The 19165-nt window shown below is 35.4% G+C and overlaps 3 protein-coding genes across 8 annotated transcripts in view; all 3 read left to right on the top strand.

Moving 5' to 3' along the window:
• Nucleotides 1-2873, top strand: part of LOC127974891 (protein tyrosine phosphatase type IVA 3) — a 30970-nt gene extending 28097 nt beyond the window's left edge. For all 3 annotated transcript variants that reach the window (XM_052578456.1, XM_052578454.1, XM_052578455.1), the window contains exon 6: nt 521-2873. In XM_052578456.1, the coding sequence (XP_052434416.1) occupies nt 521-638 (118 nt within the window). In that variant the 3' untranslated portion in view covers nt 639-2873. The remainder of the gene's footprint in view (nt 1-520) is intronic.
• Nucleotides 2874-3219: 346 nt separating this feature from the next.
• LOC127974963 (casein kinase II subunit alpha-like) lies at nt 3220-11463 on the top strand. 3 transcript variants are annotated; one of them, XM_052578599.1, is made up of 15 exons: nt 3220-3308; nt 4376-4465; nt 4582-4660; nt 5161-5289; nt 5476-5587; nt 5676-5777; nt 5990-6040; nt 6131-6190; nt 6379-6462; nt 6697-6807; nt 6943-7044; nt 7221-7321; nt 7490-7638; nt 9745-9834; nt 10272-11463. In XM_052578599.1, the coding sequence occupies exons 4-15, from the start codon at nt 5189-5191 to the stop codon at nt 10394-10396; spliced, it is 1188 nt and encodes a 395-aa protein (XP_052434559.1). In that variant the 5' UTR covers nt 3220-3308; nt 4376-4465; nt 4582-4660; nt 5161-5188; the 3' UTR covers nt 10397-11463. The 3 variants fall into 3 exon arrangements, with proteins under 3 accessions (XP_052434559.1, XP_052434560.1, XP_052434561.1); XM_052578600.1 differs by having other exon boundaries at nt 3306-3388; XM_052578601.1 differs by lacking the exon at nt 3220-3308 and adding an exon at nt 3547-3570.
• Nucleotides 11464-11616: 153 nt separating this feature from the next.
• LOC127974962 (uncharacterized) lies at nt 11617-16555 on the top strand. 2 transcript variants are annotated; one of them, XM_052578597.1, is made up of 12 exons: nt 11617-13424; nt 13689-13750; nt 13890-13943; nt 14068-14127; nt 14255-14287; nt 14459-14497; nt 14592-14633; nt 14768-14812; nt 14908-14949; nt 15030-15107; nt 15665-16003; nt 16082-16555. In XM_052578597.1, exons 1-12 carry the CDS (start codon nt 13330-13332, stop codon nt 16414-16416), a joined length of 1224 nt encoding a protein of 407 aa, XP_052434557.1. In that variant the 5' UTR covers nt 11617-13329; the 3' UTR covers nt 16417-16555. The 2 variants fall into 2 exon arrangements, with proteins under 2 accessions (XP_052434557.1, XP_052434556.1); XM_052578596.1 differs by having other exon boundaries at nt 14255-14359.
• Nucleotides 16556-19165: the final 2610 nt, after the last annotated feature.

Raw genomic sequence — 19165 nt, 5'->3', positions numbered from 1 at the left:
AGCGATACAACACCCAGTCAATACAGTGAGTGATTCAGTACAAGCACAGTAAATGATGCAGCACTGATACATGACAGATTGTGCAGCATTTATGCATTACAGCTAATTATACAGCAAAAACAAATTAGAGCAAATTATGCAGTCAATAAATGATGAACACTGATGAATTTGCACTGATACCACTATGAAATATAACAATAGCACACAATAGCGCTAATTACAGAAAACAATTTGGCAAAAAATAAAATGCTTACATTAATAATTGTAATACTGCTTAAATTAACAATTAACGTATGTAAAAACAAACTTATATTTTAATTTAAGCCATTAAAACAAAACATTTATATATTATATATACAGTTTTTTGTTTAAAATGTATATTAATAATTTTATGTATCTCTCATAGTGCTTTTCATTTATGTATTCAACAAAAGTTTTATTTAAAACATTAATTGAAATAAAAATAATTTGTGTGCATATTTCTAAAAAAAATAAAAAAAAATTTTTTTTTTTCTCACAGGAAACGCCGGGGCGCCATCAACAGCAAGCAGCTGACATACCTGGAGAAGTACCGCCCCAAACAGAGACTGCGTTTCAAAGACCCACACAACCACAAAAGCAAGTGCTGCCTCATGTGATCTGGTCTTACCAGCCTGCCACTGAAGGAACCAATCACTCATGGACTAAACCGGATTTAAATTACCAATCTAGTGCATTTGAACTCTTGCTACAATTCAGGAGGGGAATTCTACCCCCTTTTGGTGTATATGTCAGACCCCTACACACAGGGTCTTCACCAGCTCAGGGCTGTGAAAGACAAGCCTCTTGAATTTTGTCTTTACACACAAACCCCCATCCTCACAGTGTTTACAAATGAACACAAACATACGCCCTACGCACACACTCATGCACACTTTACCAGCAGCACACAGTCCAAAGATGATCATGGCCACCAGCCACCTGCTCATAGAACTCAATCACTGTTGTTTCCCTCACGCTTTCGTATGAAACTGCTTGACTACCCTGTTCTTTCTCTTTTGTAATTTTGAAGTTTCAGAATGCATGTCGCTGTACTTTTCTGAAGATGCATGTGAGTGGTCTAACCTAGCGCTCTCTTTTTTTTCTACATGGTATCATGAATCTACTCTGGGATTCAAGTTTTTTTGCACCACTGGCTGCTTATTAGAACTGTGGGCATCTGGATGGATAACATGGCACACTTTCACCTGACTTCCAGGTTTTTGTATGTTTTAGCTGCTTCGAAATCTTGTTGAAACTCATAAAAAAGAAATCCAGCTAATCTGATACACTTCTGTACCACAGAATTGCAATAGTGAACCGAGAGAAATCCATGAGTGAGCACAATTGCAGATCATTAATTCTGTTAATTTAACACAGCAGCCACAAGAGGGAGTCATCACACTATACATTTCACACCAAAAATCTTTTTGGACTTGCCGGAGTTTTATTTTATTTATTTTTTTTGCTGTTTGCACTCCGTGCTCAAGCGTGGCTTTTTCTCATGGACATTGTTGTACTCTGGACACTTATTAACTGTGGAATTTCAGAAGGAACTTTTCAAAAAGAGGCTTGAAATATTGAGTCTTGTCCATATAGTAGGAAATGAAATACAATCACATGATCTCTGCCTAACTAGTGGTCATATAGACACCAATGAAGGAAGAAAAAAAAAAGGGTAATGAATCTGTGTCAGGTACTGAAGTGATCTCACATGCATCATGCATCAATAATCTGCAAATATGAAATGCAAACGACCTTGGATCTGGGATACTGACATATTTATCTGCCTTTGAAATCAAGAGCAAAAGCTAGGGAAGGAAATATCTAATAAAAGAGTATCTTTGCATAATTGCAATTGAGGAGATTAAGAAAATAACTGTTTCACGTTTCATGGAATAAGGTTACATTTGCTTACAAGAGTCAATTATTCTATTCACTTGGCCTCTCCTGTTTATCTACACAAACAATGGCTGGACATATTTTAAAGCTAAGCTCACTCCAATTTAGAGCTGAACTTTAAGATAGGAGATCAACTGTATCAAGTTCGCATTTCAGGTTTTGACACTTACAGTGAATAAAAGGGTGTTAATTAAGCAGCTCAATGTTGCTCACATATAAAAGGTCTTCTCTCTCACGTGCTGTTTAGTCACTTTTATTACCGTTGAGTGTCTGCATTTACAAATCTGGAATGTTTTGATGACTTGTGGCCTCAATAAATGTAATAGTTCATCATGGAATCTCTCTAGTAACCGATGTGATCAGCAAAAAAATAAAATAATCAAAGGTAACATTTTCAGGAATATATTTAGGTATCATCACTAGCCCTGCTTTTGTGATGAAGGATGGTGCAAGACTACACACCACTCCTCAAGTTTATCCTGACCTCATTCATTTTTGGTCCTGAAGAACAAGACTTCGTCCACAAGAATGTTCTTTATTTTTGTGTTGAGTTTCTGATTTTTGAATTGACCAACAGAGCTGAAGTCATTACCCTTGACACTGGATGATATAGTGTCAGTATATAAAAAGCATGGGTGGTATCTTTAACTATACACTATTACTCCATAGTAAGGTTCACTGATCCACTGGTTTCCAAATCATATCTAACGTGGCCTATTTTTGACATTAACATATTATTGTATTACACGTTTTATTAAACCGTGATTACATAATGATCTATTGTTCCCTATTTATATCTAAAGTGATTGGCATTATTGCATTATTCATCTTTTTTTAATGCCAAACAAACAAAAGTTAATTGATGTACATATTGCTCTTTTATGAAATTGGAACGGATGTTAAATCTGAAATCTGGAATACTTAAAAAATTAATAAAGACCTGGTGTTTCTCACGAGTGTGTACCAGTCGTTGATTTGTTATTGATGTAGTAATGTATGTATTTTATAAAATAGAATTGTTACAGTTTTTATGGTAACAAGTTATCACAAAATCTCTATTATTTAAAGGAATAATGTGTGTATATTCTAACCCTTGCATCAGTTTAGATTTACTATTTAGCTCCATCTGTTTGGTAATGGCAACAGGTTTTCTCAGAATGTACACGATGCAACATATTATAGAAACCGGTCTGTCTGTGTGTCCTGCGCGTTCTATCTTTCTGGCCGTGTCTAAAAACCTAGTGAGCTCCCTACGTAGAAAGCATCGTTAGACATCACATGCGCGTTCCGAGCGTTTTTTTTCTTTCGAGCAGCTCGTTTTAGGTATTGATACGCAGCCTTTCTCCGATGCAGCATCCGCCATATTGTCTACCAGGAGACGCCGAAAGGTAATGCAGTGTGCATTTACGACCTACTGATACTTGTATTCCTAGACTTTTTAATATTTCCTTCAGATAAGGACACACACGTAAAGCACTACGCTACTAATACATGCTTATGTGAATACATATCGTGTTATTTGCTGGCGACACAGTTAGAGCGTGCCAGTGCTATTTGCTAACCACTAAACCCGTCGAGTATTCTTTATAAAAACAGACATAAATTGACTATTTGATTCCATGTCCGGCTAAACACAAATATTAACTTCGTGTATGTTTAATCATTTTCATGAATATGAATTGTTTATTTTCTTTCTTGTATAAATGTGTTTAATCTTTTGTGCGAATGTAGCTAGCGACGTTAGCTTTGTTGTTGCGTGTCGCGCCACGTTCGGCTAGCAACGTTTCTGCGATAAAACATTAAGATATTTAGCCCTGTGTTCATATAGTTAATAAATTATGCTTATATAATATGCTTAACAATGTAATAAACAACTTAGAGGGTAAATTAGCTAAATGCGTCCGAAAATGTTTTAGAAATGACTTAGGCGTGGCAAACGCTATACTATTTAGCGGTTAATTTAGCTGGCTAACAGCTGTTTTGGAAGCTAATAATAAGATTTTGAGAAATCCTGTTATCATATTGCTTATATGACTCGTTTGCAATTAATTTATAATGTGGATTATATGTAGATAAAGTTGGGAATGCAGATAAACAATCCACTGAGCTTGACCGGTTTCTTTTGGCTGTAGCATAAGGCCTGTGCCTCAAAACAAGATATTGATTTAAGGGAAAATGTTTTTGTGTTCCTCGTTATCTTGGCGGTACTTAAATCATCTCTAGTTAGCCTTTTATGTGTTTGTGGTGTGTTTTTCTCCCATCCCGCTTGAATTTAACTCATGTAGTTCTAATAATTAGGAATTAGTTCAGTAAGATCTGTTAGTCTAATGACTATATGGCAGTACAGTGACCTGGTTGCTTATTAATGGACGTTGGTCCTTGAATCTGTACTTTGATACCCAGGCTGATGTTGCACAGCTGTGTCTAAAGTTTACAACATCTTTGTGTTTTCCAGCATCTGGAGGGCCATGAGGAATGACTTCTAGGTTTGCTGTGTCTCCTGAATAAGCTCCTGGATGTCCTCTTTCATTCATATTACAATCAGGTGTGGTGTTCGTGTGGCGCTTCTGGAAATGTATAACATTGCAAATTTAAAGAGGTTTACACTGAGTTTGCTTGATTTATAAGATGTCTTTACATGCTTATTTATTTATTTTGTAGCCTATGCTCCACCATAAAGTCATCACATCTGCCTTCATCAGCTCCACCTTTCATCTGCTGCTTGGAGGAACCCTCCAAGGTAATAACCTGTACAAGTATATTTATTTATTGAGTCTTTATGAAATTAATTTAGACCTGGGGTCCTCATGAAAGGGGCCCCATCCTAAAATTTCAAAGACATTAATATGGTTTATTTAATAAGAAAAATAATAATGATAATAATTTATACTGTTAAAAGTAATGTCAGTATTGATTGAAAAAAAAGTGGGCTCTATCAGGTAAATGTTTCTTAATTCATTATAGGACTGTACTTTTAGATATTTTTATTTAATTTATTTGCTTATTCGTTCTTTCATTATTTAACTTAATGTATTTTACATTTAAAATATTATTTCGCCTTTTGTCCCCCTAAAACTTCATTTTTTTACAATTATTTTTTTTTTTACCCAATTTTTAAAACCCCATTCTAGATTATAAAATTCATAATTTTTATTTACTTTTCTATTCGACACTGTTAAATTTGTAAAACATCTTTTTGGTCATCCTGCAATCTTTCAGTGTTATATTTTGTCTTTCCAGGTGTTTCAGGGAATACCTTGTGTAGAATATGTCTGGCCCTGTCCCAAGTCGCTCTCGAGTTTACCCTGATGTAAACACACAGCGACCCAGAGAGTACTGGGACTATGAATCCCATGTGGTGGACTGGGGGTGTGTACTCTTGAATTTTTAGCACCTTTAAATGACATGCACTATAAATAGCCAATTGTACCTATAATTATGCAGCATTATCCCTGTGGATAGTTTTTTTGTTGTTTTCTTGTGCTACTTAATGCTATATTTGACACGTTCATTGTGTTAAACTCACATTGTTTGTACTCTGTTTTTATTCTGCAGAAATCAAGATGACTATCAATTAGTGCGAAAGCTTGGTCGGGGAAAATACAGTGAAGTGTTTGAAGCCATAAACATCACTAACAATGAGAAAGTAGTCGTCAAAATACTCAAGGTATATTTGGATGTTTTCATTCACACTTGTATAGATGATTTGATCGGAGATATCTCAGTTTGTTTGTTTTTTTTCTTTCTATTTTTAGCCAGTGAAAAAGAAGAAAATTAAACGAGAAATAAAAATTCTGGAGAACTTGAGAGGAGGCCCCAACATAATAACGCTTTTAGACATCATAAAGGATCCTGTGGTATGTGCATGATATAATATTGGGGAGTTTACTTTCAATTGGTTTCCTATCTTCAAGACAAAGTTTTAGTTTTTTCCCATTCTATTTATTAATGACTTGCAGTTTAGTTTATTTTCTTGGAACCGTGATGCATTAGCAAAGTATATGTATCTGCCAGTTTGTTTGTGTGCCATCAGGTTTAAAACCCATTTTGCTTTATTTTCAATGTACAGTCCCGAACACCAGCACTGGTTTTTGAGCATGTTAACAACACAGACTTCAAGGTTAGATATGTTTATTTTATTTTTTTTGACACCCCTCCATAGATAATTTGTTTAATTTGATGTTGTAGTAAATACATTTTCTCTTCACAGCAACTGTATCAAACTTTATCAGACTTTGACATCCGCTTCTACATGTATGAAATTCTTAAGGTAAGATGATCACTAAAAATAATTAAAAGTGGGTAATTTATAAAGTGATATCATGGAACAAAAACCATCCAGTAACAGTCTGTCATGGTTTAAGTTTTGCCCATAGTTTAGGTTTGAAAGTTTGAACAGTTTCAGTGCTCTGCTCAAATTTATAAAGGATCTAATTCTCTCCGTTTTTCTATCCCCAGGCTCTCGACTACTGCCACAGTATGGGAATAATGCACAGAGACGTAAAGCCACACAATGTCATGATTGACCATGAGCACAGAAAGGTATTGGCCAAGTTAAGAGTTTACTCAACATTGAGCGTTCTGGTCTTTTCTCTGATGGTAAAGCTGAATGTTCTGTAGCCATTACTCCAGTCTTTAGTGTCACATGATCCTTCAGAAATCAATCTAGTATGTGTATTTGATGCTCACGTAATTGTTTTCTTATCAAAAGGTAAATCCTTGCTGAATAAAATTACCTCATTGACCTTTTTAATTTTGATTTGTTGAATTCTAAAGCTTCGTTTGATTGATTGGGGCTTGGCTGAGTTTTACCACCCCAACCAGGAGTACAATGTACGTGTGGCTTCCCGATATTTTAAAGGTCCTGAACTACTTGTGGACTATCAGGTTAGTGTCCTAAAATTCAGGATTTAAAATTTCATGAACATTAATAATTTTTTATCATCCCATGTTAAAATTTCACATTTAATGATTTTCATCATATTATTCTTAGTTGTAAAAAATCTTTTGGTCTGTATCTAGATGTATGACTACAGTCTGGACATGTGGAGTCTTGGATGCATGCTGGCCAGTATGATCTTCAGGAAGGAACCATTTTTCCATGGACATGACAACTATGACCAGGTCAAACATTTATTTTTGATTATAGCACAAACAGCCTTATTTATTTAAAACCTATAGCAGGGATGTTCAGTCATTCAATCGATGAATTCATAAATTTGCGGTGTAGAAAAAAAATTGCTGGGTGCTTTTATTATTTGTCTCTTGAATTTAGTTTTTGATGTTATTTTTCTTTCTAGTTGGTTCGGATTGCAAAGGTTCTGGGTACTGAGGACCTGTATGATTACATTGACAAATATAACATTGAGCTGGACCCACGCTTTAATGACATTTTGGGCAGGTATGACTTTAATACAGTGTTGATCAGCATAGTCAGATGCTGATCAAGTTGATTAAAAGTAGTATTCTGTTTTAAATGATCTCCATAGTTCTGTATGTATGTATGTATGTATGTATGTGTGTGTGTGTGTGTAATCATGTTTGTACCATCTTTCACTTGTTTACCCAGACACTCCCGGAAGAGATGGGAACGGTTTGTGCACAGTGAGAATCAGCACCTGGTCAGTACAGAGGCTCTGGATTTTCTGGACAAGCTGCTACGTTATGACCACCAGGCCCGACTGACGGCCCGTGAGGCCATGGACCACCCTTACTTCTGTGAGTTCAAGAAAACCTGTGAATGCTTCTCCAGTCTCTAATGCAATGTACATTCTTGCATGCGTGTGCTTTTATACACAGCTGAATAAATTGATGACTTAATTTATTATACACATTGAGCATTTAGTGAATAATGGACCCTGCAAGGCCTCCAATCACTTGATGACATTAGCATTTTTTTAAAGCTTTTTGTGACTAGGCCTGTCATGATAACAAACTTGGTTGAATGTTAAATTGTTCAAGAAATTATTGCGATAAAGGATAATATCGTCGTTCTAAGACCAGTTTCAACTAATATAATGATAATGTAATAACGCAGGTACACCTTTTCAAAGATCAATAAACTTATTTTATTTTATGGCAGTTTAGAAATACCAACATGTTGACTTTGTGTGGCTTAAAATTAATTTTGTATGTTATATTATCTGTATATGCCAGTAAGGGATGCTCATATTGACCGTTTGACCTTGAACCGAAAATAAACATTTTGACCGATGAAGGGGCATCTCATCTTTTCGGAATGATGCAAGCACACCAGGTCATGTGAAAAGAACCGACTCAATCAGCTTCCTTCAGGGTGAAAATACCAGCTGTTTTTGAAAAATGGGGTGCACCAAAACACTGCAGAGTTTTATTTTACTTCATAAATAAATCTTGTAGCAGAGTTACAGCAAGGGTTTTTCGGTTGGTGGAAATCCATTACGGAAATGTCCTTGTTGTAATGGATATCGCAGCTGATGGATGCTTCGCAATAACAGACGCTTTGGAATGGAGAAAATGACGTTTAAGCTTTTTTCACGTTAAGCGTTTTAGAATGTCCCATAGGAGCGAGTATGAAAGCATTCAGAGACACAGGCTGTGAATAGCGAACATGCAGTAAGAGATGCTCTTGATGCATTGTGACGCAGCTCTTGTAAGTTATATTTTTTGTTCATTGTCTGTCTTTTCCAAGCTGAAGTTACATAAGTTTTTTCGATAGTTTTAATTTGCCTAACTATTGACCTGACCTGGTAGACGCCATAATCCCACACTGTCTCTCTCCTGCTTTCCATTTTGTGTTTTTGTTTTTTAATAATGGTGAGCGTTTAGCAGTTGGCGAGAGCAGTGCTGATTGGGGAGAATGGAGGTGCACTCACTCTATTGGTTAGTAAGGCTGTCACCTAAGGTTGACAGTCATGCTTATGCTCTTTTGCGATTTTAACAAATCGCAGCATCTCAAATCGCGATTTCGATTCTATTTTGATTAATCGCACAGCCCTACCCTGGACCACAAAACCAATCATAAGTAGCACGGATAAATTTGTAGCAATAGCCAAAAATACATTGTATGGGTCACAATTATCGATTTTTAGTTCATGCCAATAATCATTAGAATATTAAGTAAAGATCATGTTCCATGAATATATTTTGTAAATTTCCTACTGTAAATATATCAAAACTTAATTTTTGATTAGTGACATGCATTTCTAAGAACTTCATTTGGACAGCTTAAAAGGCAATTTTCTCAGTATTTAGGTTTTTTTGCACCTTCAGATTCCAGTTTCTCAAATAGTTGTATCTCAGCCAAATGTTGTCCTATCCTAACAAACCACATATCATTCGAAAACTTATTTATTCGTCTTTCAGATGATTTATAAACCTCAATTTCTTTCTTTTCTTTTTTTTAATCCAGAATAAATTGTAACCCTAGCCCAATTTGATAAAGCTATAATTGAACTCTCACAATTCTAAATTCAAAACCTCATCTATGTTCACATTGACGTATTGTTGTTAAGATTACTGGTTTGTTTGTTTGTCTCTATATGTTTATGATGTCATAAGTTTAACAACTTTACCTGTCAACCAGCTAGGTAATGTTAATTTTAATTTAATACAATTTCAATGGAACTTTCAAATGATCAAGATTTAATGGTTATACAATGCTATGGGCAAAAACACTAGAATTGATCACACTAGGACAAGGCTCTGTTTATTGTTGAGCCCTGGATTAGTACATTTCAATGTAACTGTATAACTGGCTTCAGATGGAAATGTACCCGTTGATGGACACTTCATGCCATAATTTGTCATATTTGAGATGATGTATTTCATGTTTTTTTTATATAGATCCTATAGTTAAAGACCAAGGCAGAGGAGCGCCAGCTGCAGGAATGGCTGCTAGTTCCACACCTGTCAGCTCTTCTAGCTTGATGGCAGGTAAACCGTTTACCTTTCTCCTCAGCACTTCACCTCTGTTTGGGATATTTTGCATAACATGAGCATTTTGTCATGCGCTCACCCTCGTGTCACTGCAAACCTGAGTGATTTATTCTGCAGAATACAAAAGATATTTTGAAGAATGTTTTAACTTTCCCCACTCCATACAGTGCAGGTCAGTGGAGTCCAGAACAATATTGGACCCCTCTGGCTTTCATTATATGGACAAAAGCATTTTTTTCAAATTATTATATTTTACGTTCCACAGAAGAAAGTGTTAATATTTTGAAATTATATGAGGGTGAGAAAATGACAATGTTCATTGGGTTAGACTTGAACCTATGGTAAAAAAAGCATTTGCCAAGAATGTTCTTAAGAGAAATATATAAGTTTCAACATGTACTAGGTTAAACATGTTGGTGGCTTTCACACTGCAGGCATCACCTCTATGACTCCGAGCACACAGCCCAACATCGCCAACATCAGCGCCGGCTCGCCCGTCATCCCTGCCCCAAACACAATGGCCACACAAGTGCCCACTGCCGCTGGAGCCCAGCCCTGAACACCACCCGCCCCAACATCCCCCCTCTTTCTCACATCCCTCTATCCGTCTCTCTCCTCTGTGGGCCTGCTTGGAATTGTGAATCAGTGGTGAGGGGGTGGGGGGCATTGATTTCATTTGTGGTTATTTTTATGATGTTGCAAATAACACCGAACTAATGTTAAGTTACCATTTTATTGTTTTTCTCCTGAGGTGTTGTTTAGGGGTTTGTGAACTCAAAGAAACCCATGATGTATTTGCACCTGTCTGTGTGAGTTAGAAAAGCAAACGGGTGTGAACTTTCACTCGCCGTGACTGTTTAGAAACACTTAAATGTCCACCTGAAGAAGGATAATAAAATTAATTTTATATGTCCCTCTAGCGTTCTCGTGATCAAACCATTTCACTTCACTGACTTATTTTAAATTGTTTTTTGGGAGACTTTTGTTTTGTTGTACCTGGGATTTTAGTCCCTGTTTTTAGAACGAGTCTTGATCACAAAGTTCACAAAACCTTGTGTCATAAATTGAACCTCTGAGTATGAACGCAGACAAGGAGTGATTTGATCCTTGGTTTTGAAGAATATTATGGGGACAAGACAATGCAGATTTGAAGTTAGAGTCATGATTCAGCTCTGCATTTAGACTGAAGGCCAGATCCAATCAAAACTACTGTAACAGTTCTGATTTTTGTTGGATCATTGTGTAACAAAGCAGTCTTTTACCAATAATGGATGCTCTTTTGTTTCAGCTGTGCTGGTTCTGTGTATATTGCAGGTTGATTGGATTTGGTCCCAGATCTTGTTTAACTCACTAGTTGCTGTTCAAGGACTTATACCAATTACTGAGTAACACAATCAATAATTGCCAATTTTTGTGTTACCTTCAGTTTTCTCTGTGTGTGTGTGTGTGTGTGTGTGTGAACGCATGAGTGGAATTGTTTTTTTTTTGTTTGTTTTTTTTAGTTTCAGACATTTGTTTGATACTATGAAGAATTTTGTAATTTTCTTCTGAGAGGCGACTGTTCAGTGAAATACACACATTTCTTTCTACCCCACGATTTAATCTATTAAACAGGTGAAATGTCAATTTAGCCCTCAATTTTGTGTTTTCCTGTTGTTTGCCTTTAGTTGGGCTGATTGAAGAGCAAACAAGAATATTATGTGGACGGTTTGTGTCACTCCCAAAGCTTTTTGTCTAGACAAACTGAATCTTTAATACCTTAATTGTTTAAGTGTTTCTTAAATTGTTCTTGCTTTTGCTCTTGTCTAGTAGTGAAATAACCAGATGTTGAAGACTAGCTCTGAACTCCTGTTTGTCCTCTGCCTGTGTTCAGTGTGACGAGGTCAAATCTAAATCTCTTTACTGTATTGTAAATTCATTAATTTAAAGTTTGCAATAGAAACTTTTGCAGAGATTTCTTTTTGTTTGTTTTATAAATCATTTAAAAGAGAAAATATATCCTTTAAGTAAAAAGACCATGTCACTTGCTTTATTTAGCTGTACGTTTATATTAATGCAGCGCGGCTAATACAGTGGTCCGAACATAAAAGGTATGTTTGAAGTCAGGTGGGAAAAACAGGTTACCTCACTCACATTTATATGGATTTTAATAATTATAATAAAAAAAGGAAACCAATTGTTGGCTCTCGTTGAAAACTAGGTTTAATCGTTCGTTTAAAGTTTCGCAGTTCTCGAATTTATGCTGATTCAAACCAATTTTGTGAAGAAAAAAAAGTTGCACATAAAGACAAATATTCTTAAAAATTGTTGTAGTACTTCACCAAATTGTCAAACTAATTATTTTATGCTTACTGTTCATTTCCTGATTTACAAATGTTTGCAAATTGCGAGTGTAAATAGTTTAAAACTATATTTTGCGCGTTTCTAAAGCTAAGGTAAATGGACCATGAATAAAACGAAATAAAAAAAACAATTAAACACATGCATTAAAAGCCAGTATGTGTAACAGATTGTGTAATAGCGTCAGAAAGTTGTTCAGTCTTTCATGTCTTGTTTTTCCTGGCCGTCGAGTTGACATTTGGAGCAAAGGGTTCTGCACGTTTGTGGCGTAGTCCAATGCGTTACACATTCTTTCTTGAGCTTTTTCTGCCATCTAGTGGACATAAGAGAATTGTTTTTATTATTTTATTTTAAAGCCATTTTTAATGTCATATTAACAAACGGGGATTGTTACATAGTAGTTTTGTTTGAAAGCGTTACTAATTCGAGCTAAAGTTGGGCACTGAAGTTTAATCATTATTCCTACTAAAAGTAACACCCAAGAACCATTATTCAGTTCTAAAATCTTTTCCTATAATTCCAAACCTTAACTACGCCTAGAAGCTCAAACCATCTGTTATGTTTTAATAATTACATTTCTAATTTAATTTTGTTCTGTTTAAATCTAAGTGTCTCTATACTGAAGGTGTCCCGTTTAGCTGGTAAAATTTTTCTAAGAAAATTGTGTTTTTTTGTGTGTGTTTTTTTATATTTATTTATCTAATTGTGTTCTATTAAATCATATTGTGTGGTGGGTGTCATTTAACACAAATGTAATACCATTTTAACACCAATGAAAAATGATCAGAAAGTGTCTCACTTGACCTATATTCATCCCGAACTTTATTATCCTCAGTCTAGAGATCTATTCTGATGATATGCTGTTTTTATTTATAAAGACATTTTCCTCAGTTGTTACTTGAAACCTTTTTTGAGAAGTATATAAGATAAATGAATCTACTGATGGAAGTCTTTAGTACAATGGGTTCCTATTTCTTCACAATGGCACAAACAATTTCTTTCAGTGGATCTCTGTGAAGGGAAGGAAATGCCATGGGGTGAATTCAGCCATGCATCCCCCTATTACTATACAACACACCTGCCATTCAGAGTAAAACAGGTCTTTGCTGGCTTCTCAGGCCTCATCTCCAGTGTCCCTGTAACTGGTCATCTATGACCCTATTGTCCAAATCAGAGACCTGCACTCGTATAAAGCCACACATGGCACATGAGCCCTTCAGAAGGACATCAGCATTCACCATGAAGCTGTAAGTTGCCAAGCTACTCCCTTTTCCTTTTATTTGGATTAATTTTGTTGCGATATGTTTAGTCAGGATTTTCCACAATAAAGTACAAGATCCGTGTTACTAGTTTTCAAATATGTAGGACTGTTTTATGAGTGCCGGTGTAAAAATTAATGATATTGCGCATGGAGAGACAGCTCGACAATATTAAATGTGTGTTTATGTTTCATTTACATCGACATTTAGAAAAAGTTGTAATTTTCCCTTTCGTTCTCCCTCCTGGCTCAGGACCAACATCTGCCTGACTCTTCTAGTCTTTATAAACGCAGTACATTCAGCAGCTATGAGAGGTAAACTCATTTTAGTTTAAAGAAGTAAAGATTTGTTATGTTTTTGGAAGGTTGGGCATGTTTTTTTTTCTGCTGAAGGGATAATTTATAGTCATGTTACATTTATTATTCACCGTGCTTTTGTACATTCTCTCCTCAGATGCATTTGAAATGAATCTGCATCTTGACCACACTGATCCAACACAGCTCTCAGGTCTGTCAATTCTTTCTTCAGTATGATCTTTCTTGAGTCGGATAGCAGTTAATACTCTATCAGAAAAAGTCCGCTGTGCTACTGGTTGTTGGTTTTTGACCTCTGACCCCCCCTTTTTCTTTAGAAATGGATCTAGCAACAGAGAAAATTCTGGATGTTTTACATCCAATGGATCCGACTGCAGGTCAGTAATTAGACAGTGCTGGAAAAACTGATGTAATATTCAGACCTGTATGACTGATGATTTAAGAAATTCTGTACAGTCCTATACATGACATTTATTGAACATGATTTTCTCTCTCTGTGTACAGAATGTAAAGACCCAGAAATTGTCAACTCTGCTGGTATGTTTAATTATTTCTTATTTTATTGCTTTTTTTTTTTAACACCCAAAACAAATCTGGCAGATCTTGCAGGTAAATTAACAATTTGTTCTATCCAATTCAATAAAAATACTTCTGTTTGAATATTAGTTTGTCTACTGATTTTGGTCTGTCCAACTTATGTTTCCTAAGATGTTGCTGAAGAGAGATCTTTTGAGAGTAGCAACTCAGGTGATCAGTCAAGTAAAACACATGAAACATAGACTAAAACCTTTAGCATATATTGTTTAGATATTTATTATTTCTTCATTTCCATTTTAAACAGACAGCAGATTAGCAGAAAGAACATCAATCGAAGACAGCAGAGGTACAGACCTGTATTGTATTCATTTTACTTCTGCATGCAAGCTTTTAGATGTTATTTGACAAAAACACTCCAGCCTGTAAAATATAATCATAATCTGCAGGCATGTAACTAATTCAGTATACGGTTTGCTTCAGATGGTGATAGCGACAAGAGGTTAAAGCTGAGAACAACACTCAGAGGTATGCTGCTGGATTTAATGTGATTGTTGAAATAAACTTTGTTTGCATTAAAAAACAAAAAAAAAAGAAACTCACTGACATACTCTGGACAACAGACACACACAAGGCATTACAGGAGCATTATGGGAACTCAGCAGGTAAGCAATAGTTCCATCTGATCTAACCCTGCTACTGTTTATGAACATATCTGCTGATGTGATATTGTGTGTTAATATAGAGAGTATGAGTATGGACAGGACTGTCATGGACATAGACATGACTGAGGACTCAAACAAACATATTAATGAAGCAACAGGTATGTCGTTTTATACTGTATATGTGATCAGATCTGCTAGACGTTATGGAAATGTTTCGAACAAATGTTTAAATATTTAAATGCATACACCTAGTTTGGGGTCAGTAAGATTTGTATTTTATTTTATTTACTTTAAAGGAATTAATACTTTTATTCTGCAAGGATGCATGGAATTGACCCAAAATAACAATAAATACATTTAGAATGTTACAAAACATTGCGATGGTAAATAAATGCTGTTCCTTTTAACTTTCTATTCATCAAAGATAATAATGAGAAATATTTATTGAAAATTCGGCATCGCCATCACAAGAATAATAAACATTTAAACATATATTCAAATAAAAAAGGTAGTGAATATTTTCAATTTGTCAACTTTTAGGAGTATTTATAGCTCTTAAAGCTAACCATAAATTGAGTTTACATTGAGTTTTATACCTATAAAACTCAAACTGTAATTTGACAAGGTCTGTAAATTCATGTTTTTGCTTACTAAATAAATCGGATATCTTTTTTTGGAATTATCATGCAAAATATCATCTTATAATTTTGTGCAGTGATGGAGGACATTAGTAGTCAGGAAATGGACAGATCTGAAGAGAACGGGAGATACCGACCTCCAAGAACCCGGAAGATGTTAGAAAAACACAACTCTGACACAAGCAGACACAATCTGGACTTTATGAAAGAGATGGATCCCATAATTCAGATTTCTGCCGGTAGAATGAACCTCAAAGGCCAGTCTGGTAAACCACATGATACTGATAAACCCAAGCAGGAGAGCCACAGAAGGGCAATGGTTTTAGACAGCCCAGAGTCTGTGGACACCCCAGATAGACCAGACAGTGAAGAACGTGGTGATGATGGTCGAGGAACGTATCAGACACACATCTCAGGTTAGTTCACTAAAAAAATCATTTCATTTAAAATAATTGGGCAAAAACTGCTAATGAGACTGATTAAATATTATGCAGGAATCAAAGCGAAACTGAACTATGCCGCTGACCAGGACACACTGGACGACAGCAGGGAATTGGTCGATCTGATCCCAGGATGCACTGAAACATCTGTTGAACATCCCATGGAAGAGAACAACGGTCTGGATGCCCCTAATGTGGACCAGAAGATTCAGAAGGTCTCGATGAGCTATCAGAACCAGCTGAGGAAAATATGTCCCACTAAGAGAATACGAGCATCCAACAACCCAAGAGCACAGCTGGATTTAGATAGTCCAGAAAGAGTCAACAGTGAACTTTTGGACAGAGACATCAGCAGAGAGATGCTGGAATATATGGTGGTTCCTTTGTAGAGACTTACTTTTTTTGCCCAATATCTACCTTTTTTTTTTTTTTTTTTTTGACAGTGTGATTTTAATGTAAATTTGAACTAATACATTTGTTCTTGGTTTGTTTGTTGAACTTGCATAAATAAATCATTATTAATCAGTTTTAAGTCTGTAAGATGTGAATATTATTGAAAATATATATAAATTATTATGAAAGCCTCCTTGACTTAATAATTATATATATATATATATATATATATATATATATATATATATATATATATATATATATATGAGAACAGTAATTTTAACAATAAATAAATACATTTTATCAAACAAATAAATTACTTTGAAACAGCCTCTCCTTAACTTAGTACACATTAAAATAAAATAAAAAAAAGATAATAAATTGTATCAGACCAACAATACTACTACTACTGCTATTACTAATTATTATTATTAGCATAGACAGAATGTTAATGGGAGTTTTAAAAAGAAAATGTTAATTATAATATTAATAATAATATCATTAATGGTATTCATCATTTTAATAATCTTTTAAATAATGTTTTATAATGTTTGTATGATTATAATACTAATAATTAGTCATATCTGTCTTTTTTAATCTTTATTTGTTCCCCCCTTATATTTAGTATTTTGGATCATTTGTATACATCTGAAAATTTCCATTAAAGTGTGATGTCAGATAATATGGCATTTAGAAAGTGCAAGGAAAAGCTTCAAAAGTGTCCGACTTTACCATTGTTCTCCCTAAGTACCAATATTTACTACATACTACACCTTGTTTAAATGCCCTTAAACATTCTCCATATGCAGTTAATGGTAATGTTCCATTCATTCCACTGAAACTGATTTGTGTCCCACTGACAGTATTTTAAAAGATTTAAATGGCTCTTTTCAGGTCAGAGGTTAGCAACTGTGCTTTTTTTGCTAAATTTAGTCCCAGCTCGCACAGAACGGCTTGCTGCGAGTCTATCATTGATTTAACACAGCTAAATGATTAAATCTCTCAGCATGTAGCTTTAGACAGACAAATAGAGGATATTTATCAGCTATGACAAGACAGCTCGCAGCTCTATAGACGCGATGGTGATGAGTGTGTCTAATACGTCGGCCAGATCCACCTTTCCTATCCGTTTATCAGACAGATCGCACTCTCTTCTCTATTTATCATATAGATCTCATTCCCGTGGGTGCTTATTTGTCCTATGGTGTTGATTTTGGTGGGTTTTCACAATCAGTGTCCAACTGACTGTATGAAAGGGGCTGCAGGTACCGTTGGCTCGATGGCGTCCTGTCGGGGTCATAAATCACACAGTCTCTCGACTATGGCAGGCTTCATCAACTCTACCAGACCTCGGAGAGCCTTTTTCTTACTCGTAATCGTGACAGAGATGTCAGCATGTCTAAGGAGATTTACAAGAGATTCTCACTCGAAGCAATTGTGAAAAAACAACTCCACTCACAGCTGCGTGGCTGGTCCAGCAGGCCTATCGATCTCCACGCTGTAATATAGCAGGTTATTGAAGAAACATTCATCTCCAAAAAGACCATCAAATTACAACTAATCCTGTTGAATGAGAGACATAGATCATATGAAACAAAACTTCTTACCAGGCCGTTATGAAAAGCATTAAAGTGGTCTAAATCAAGTTAAGGTTAATCCATTGCACTTTGTGTTGATTCAACTTTTATTTGGGATAAAAAAAAAATCTGGCGAAGCTCATTCGACTGTACTATGTGGTACAATGCTGATTCATTGGGGAAACCACATTCAGGGTTACAAGTGAGGCAACTATAAGCGAAAGGGGCCAATCTAACTTTAAAATATTCATACATTTTTTGTGTAAAATACATTTACAATTGTAATTGTGTAAAATTTACTGAACTGACTGAACTATTTTTTTCTGTGTATAAAAATCTAAAACGACCACACAATGACAAGAACAGATTTACAGATCAAATAATACAATTTTAGGTTTAACAGAAAAATGTAGTAAATATTATTTAATAATTGTTTTTTTTATTATAATTTTAAACTAATACAAATTTATAGTATGTTTTTCAAGGTTCATATTAGGCTTTTAAAAACTAAAGGTTCCAAAAGGGAAGAACAATTATTGAACAGTTCTTAAAATAACCTTTATTCTTTTAAAAAAAAAATCTTTTTGTGAAGAATATTTTAAGATTTAAACAGCCTTTTGTGGAATGGAAAGCCAAGCTAGATGATGAACGAAAGATTGACTCGTTCTCGTGTCAAGAACCAGTTGCATCGGTTTTCGGATCACCAGTATTGATGGGAAGTTCGACTCTTTTCCGCAAACTGGTTCTTTCAGACAGTTCGATTCAATAAACCGGTTGAAGAAAACGGTTCACTGGTTCGTTTGCACTCAACGCATTCAACAGAAACGGTTCTTGACTCGAGAATGAGTTAATGTTTTGTTCATTATCTGGCTCGGCTCGGTTCATCTTCACAGCAGTTCAGTCAGTGTACTGTTTGAGTAAATTAATTACTCTGGGATATTGGTTTGTTTGAACTCCGAGGGAGTGTCAGCCACATTAAAAAAGTTAACAGCTTAAGTCATTCGTGGATTAATGCTTATTGGAGACGCGGACCGTTTAAAACGATTCAGTTCAGTTCAAGAAGAACCGGTTAAATCGAATGATTAATTCGCAAACCGGATCACTACACTTGAACGCGTTCACAACGGACCTGGAAGAGAAGACAGTGCTGAATAAAGTCGTAGTTTTT

This window comes from Carassius gibelio, chromosome B16 (genome assembly GCF_023724105.1).
Source record: "Carassius gibelio isolate Cgi1373 ecotype wild population from Czech Republic chromosome B16, carGib1.2-hapl.c, whole genome shotgun sequence".
NCBI classification, from domain to species: Eukaryota; Metazoa; Chordata; class Actinopteri; order Cypriniformes; family Cyprinidae; genus Carassius; species Carassius gibelio.
The sequence above is the reverse complement of the archived record's forward strand: the minus strand, read 5'-3'. Positions and strand labels throughout refer to the sequence as shown.

What these genes read in the sequence shown, in the direction of transcription:
- LOC127974963 (XM_052578599.1), top strand. Translation starts at nt 5,189, where the DNA reads ATGTCTGGCCCTGTCCCAAGTCGCTCTCGAGTTTACCCTGATGTAAAC. An exon ending in TTAACAACACAGACTTCAAG is followed by an intron (nt 6,041 to 6,130) that starts GTTAGATATGTT and finishes TTCTCTTCACAG; the next exon opens with CAACTGTATCAAACTTTATC. An exon ending in AACTACTTGTGGACTATCAG is followed by an intron (nt 6,808 to 6,942) that starts GTTAGTGTCCTA and finishes GTCTGTATCTAG; the next exon opens with ATGTATGACTACAGTCTGGA.
- LOC127974962 (XM_052578596.1), top strand. Translation starts at nt 13,330, where the DNA reads ATGACCCTATTGTCCAAATCAGAGACCTGCACTCGTATAAAGCCACAC. An exon ending in TCAGCATTCACCATGAAGCT is followed by an intron (nt 13,425 to 13,688) that starts GTAAGTTGCCAA and finishes CTCCTGGCTCAG; the next exon opens with GACCAACATCTGCCTGACTC. An exon ending in GCTGAGAACAACACTCAGAG is followed by an intron (nt 14,813 to 14,907) that starts GTATGCTGCTGG and finishes TCTGGACAACAG; the next exon opens with ACACACACAAGGCATTACAG.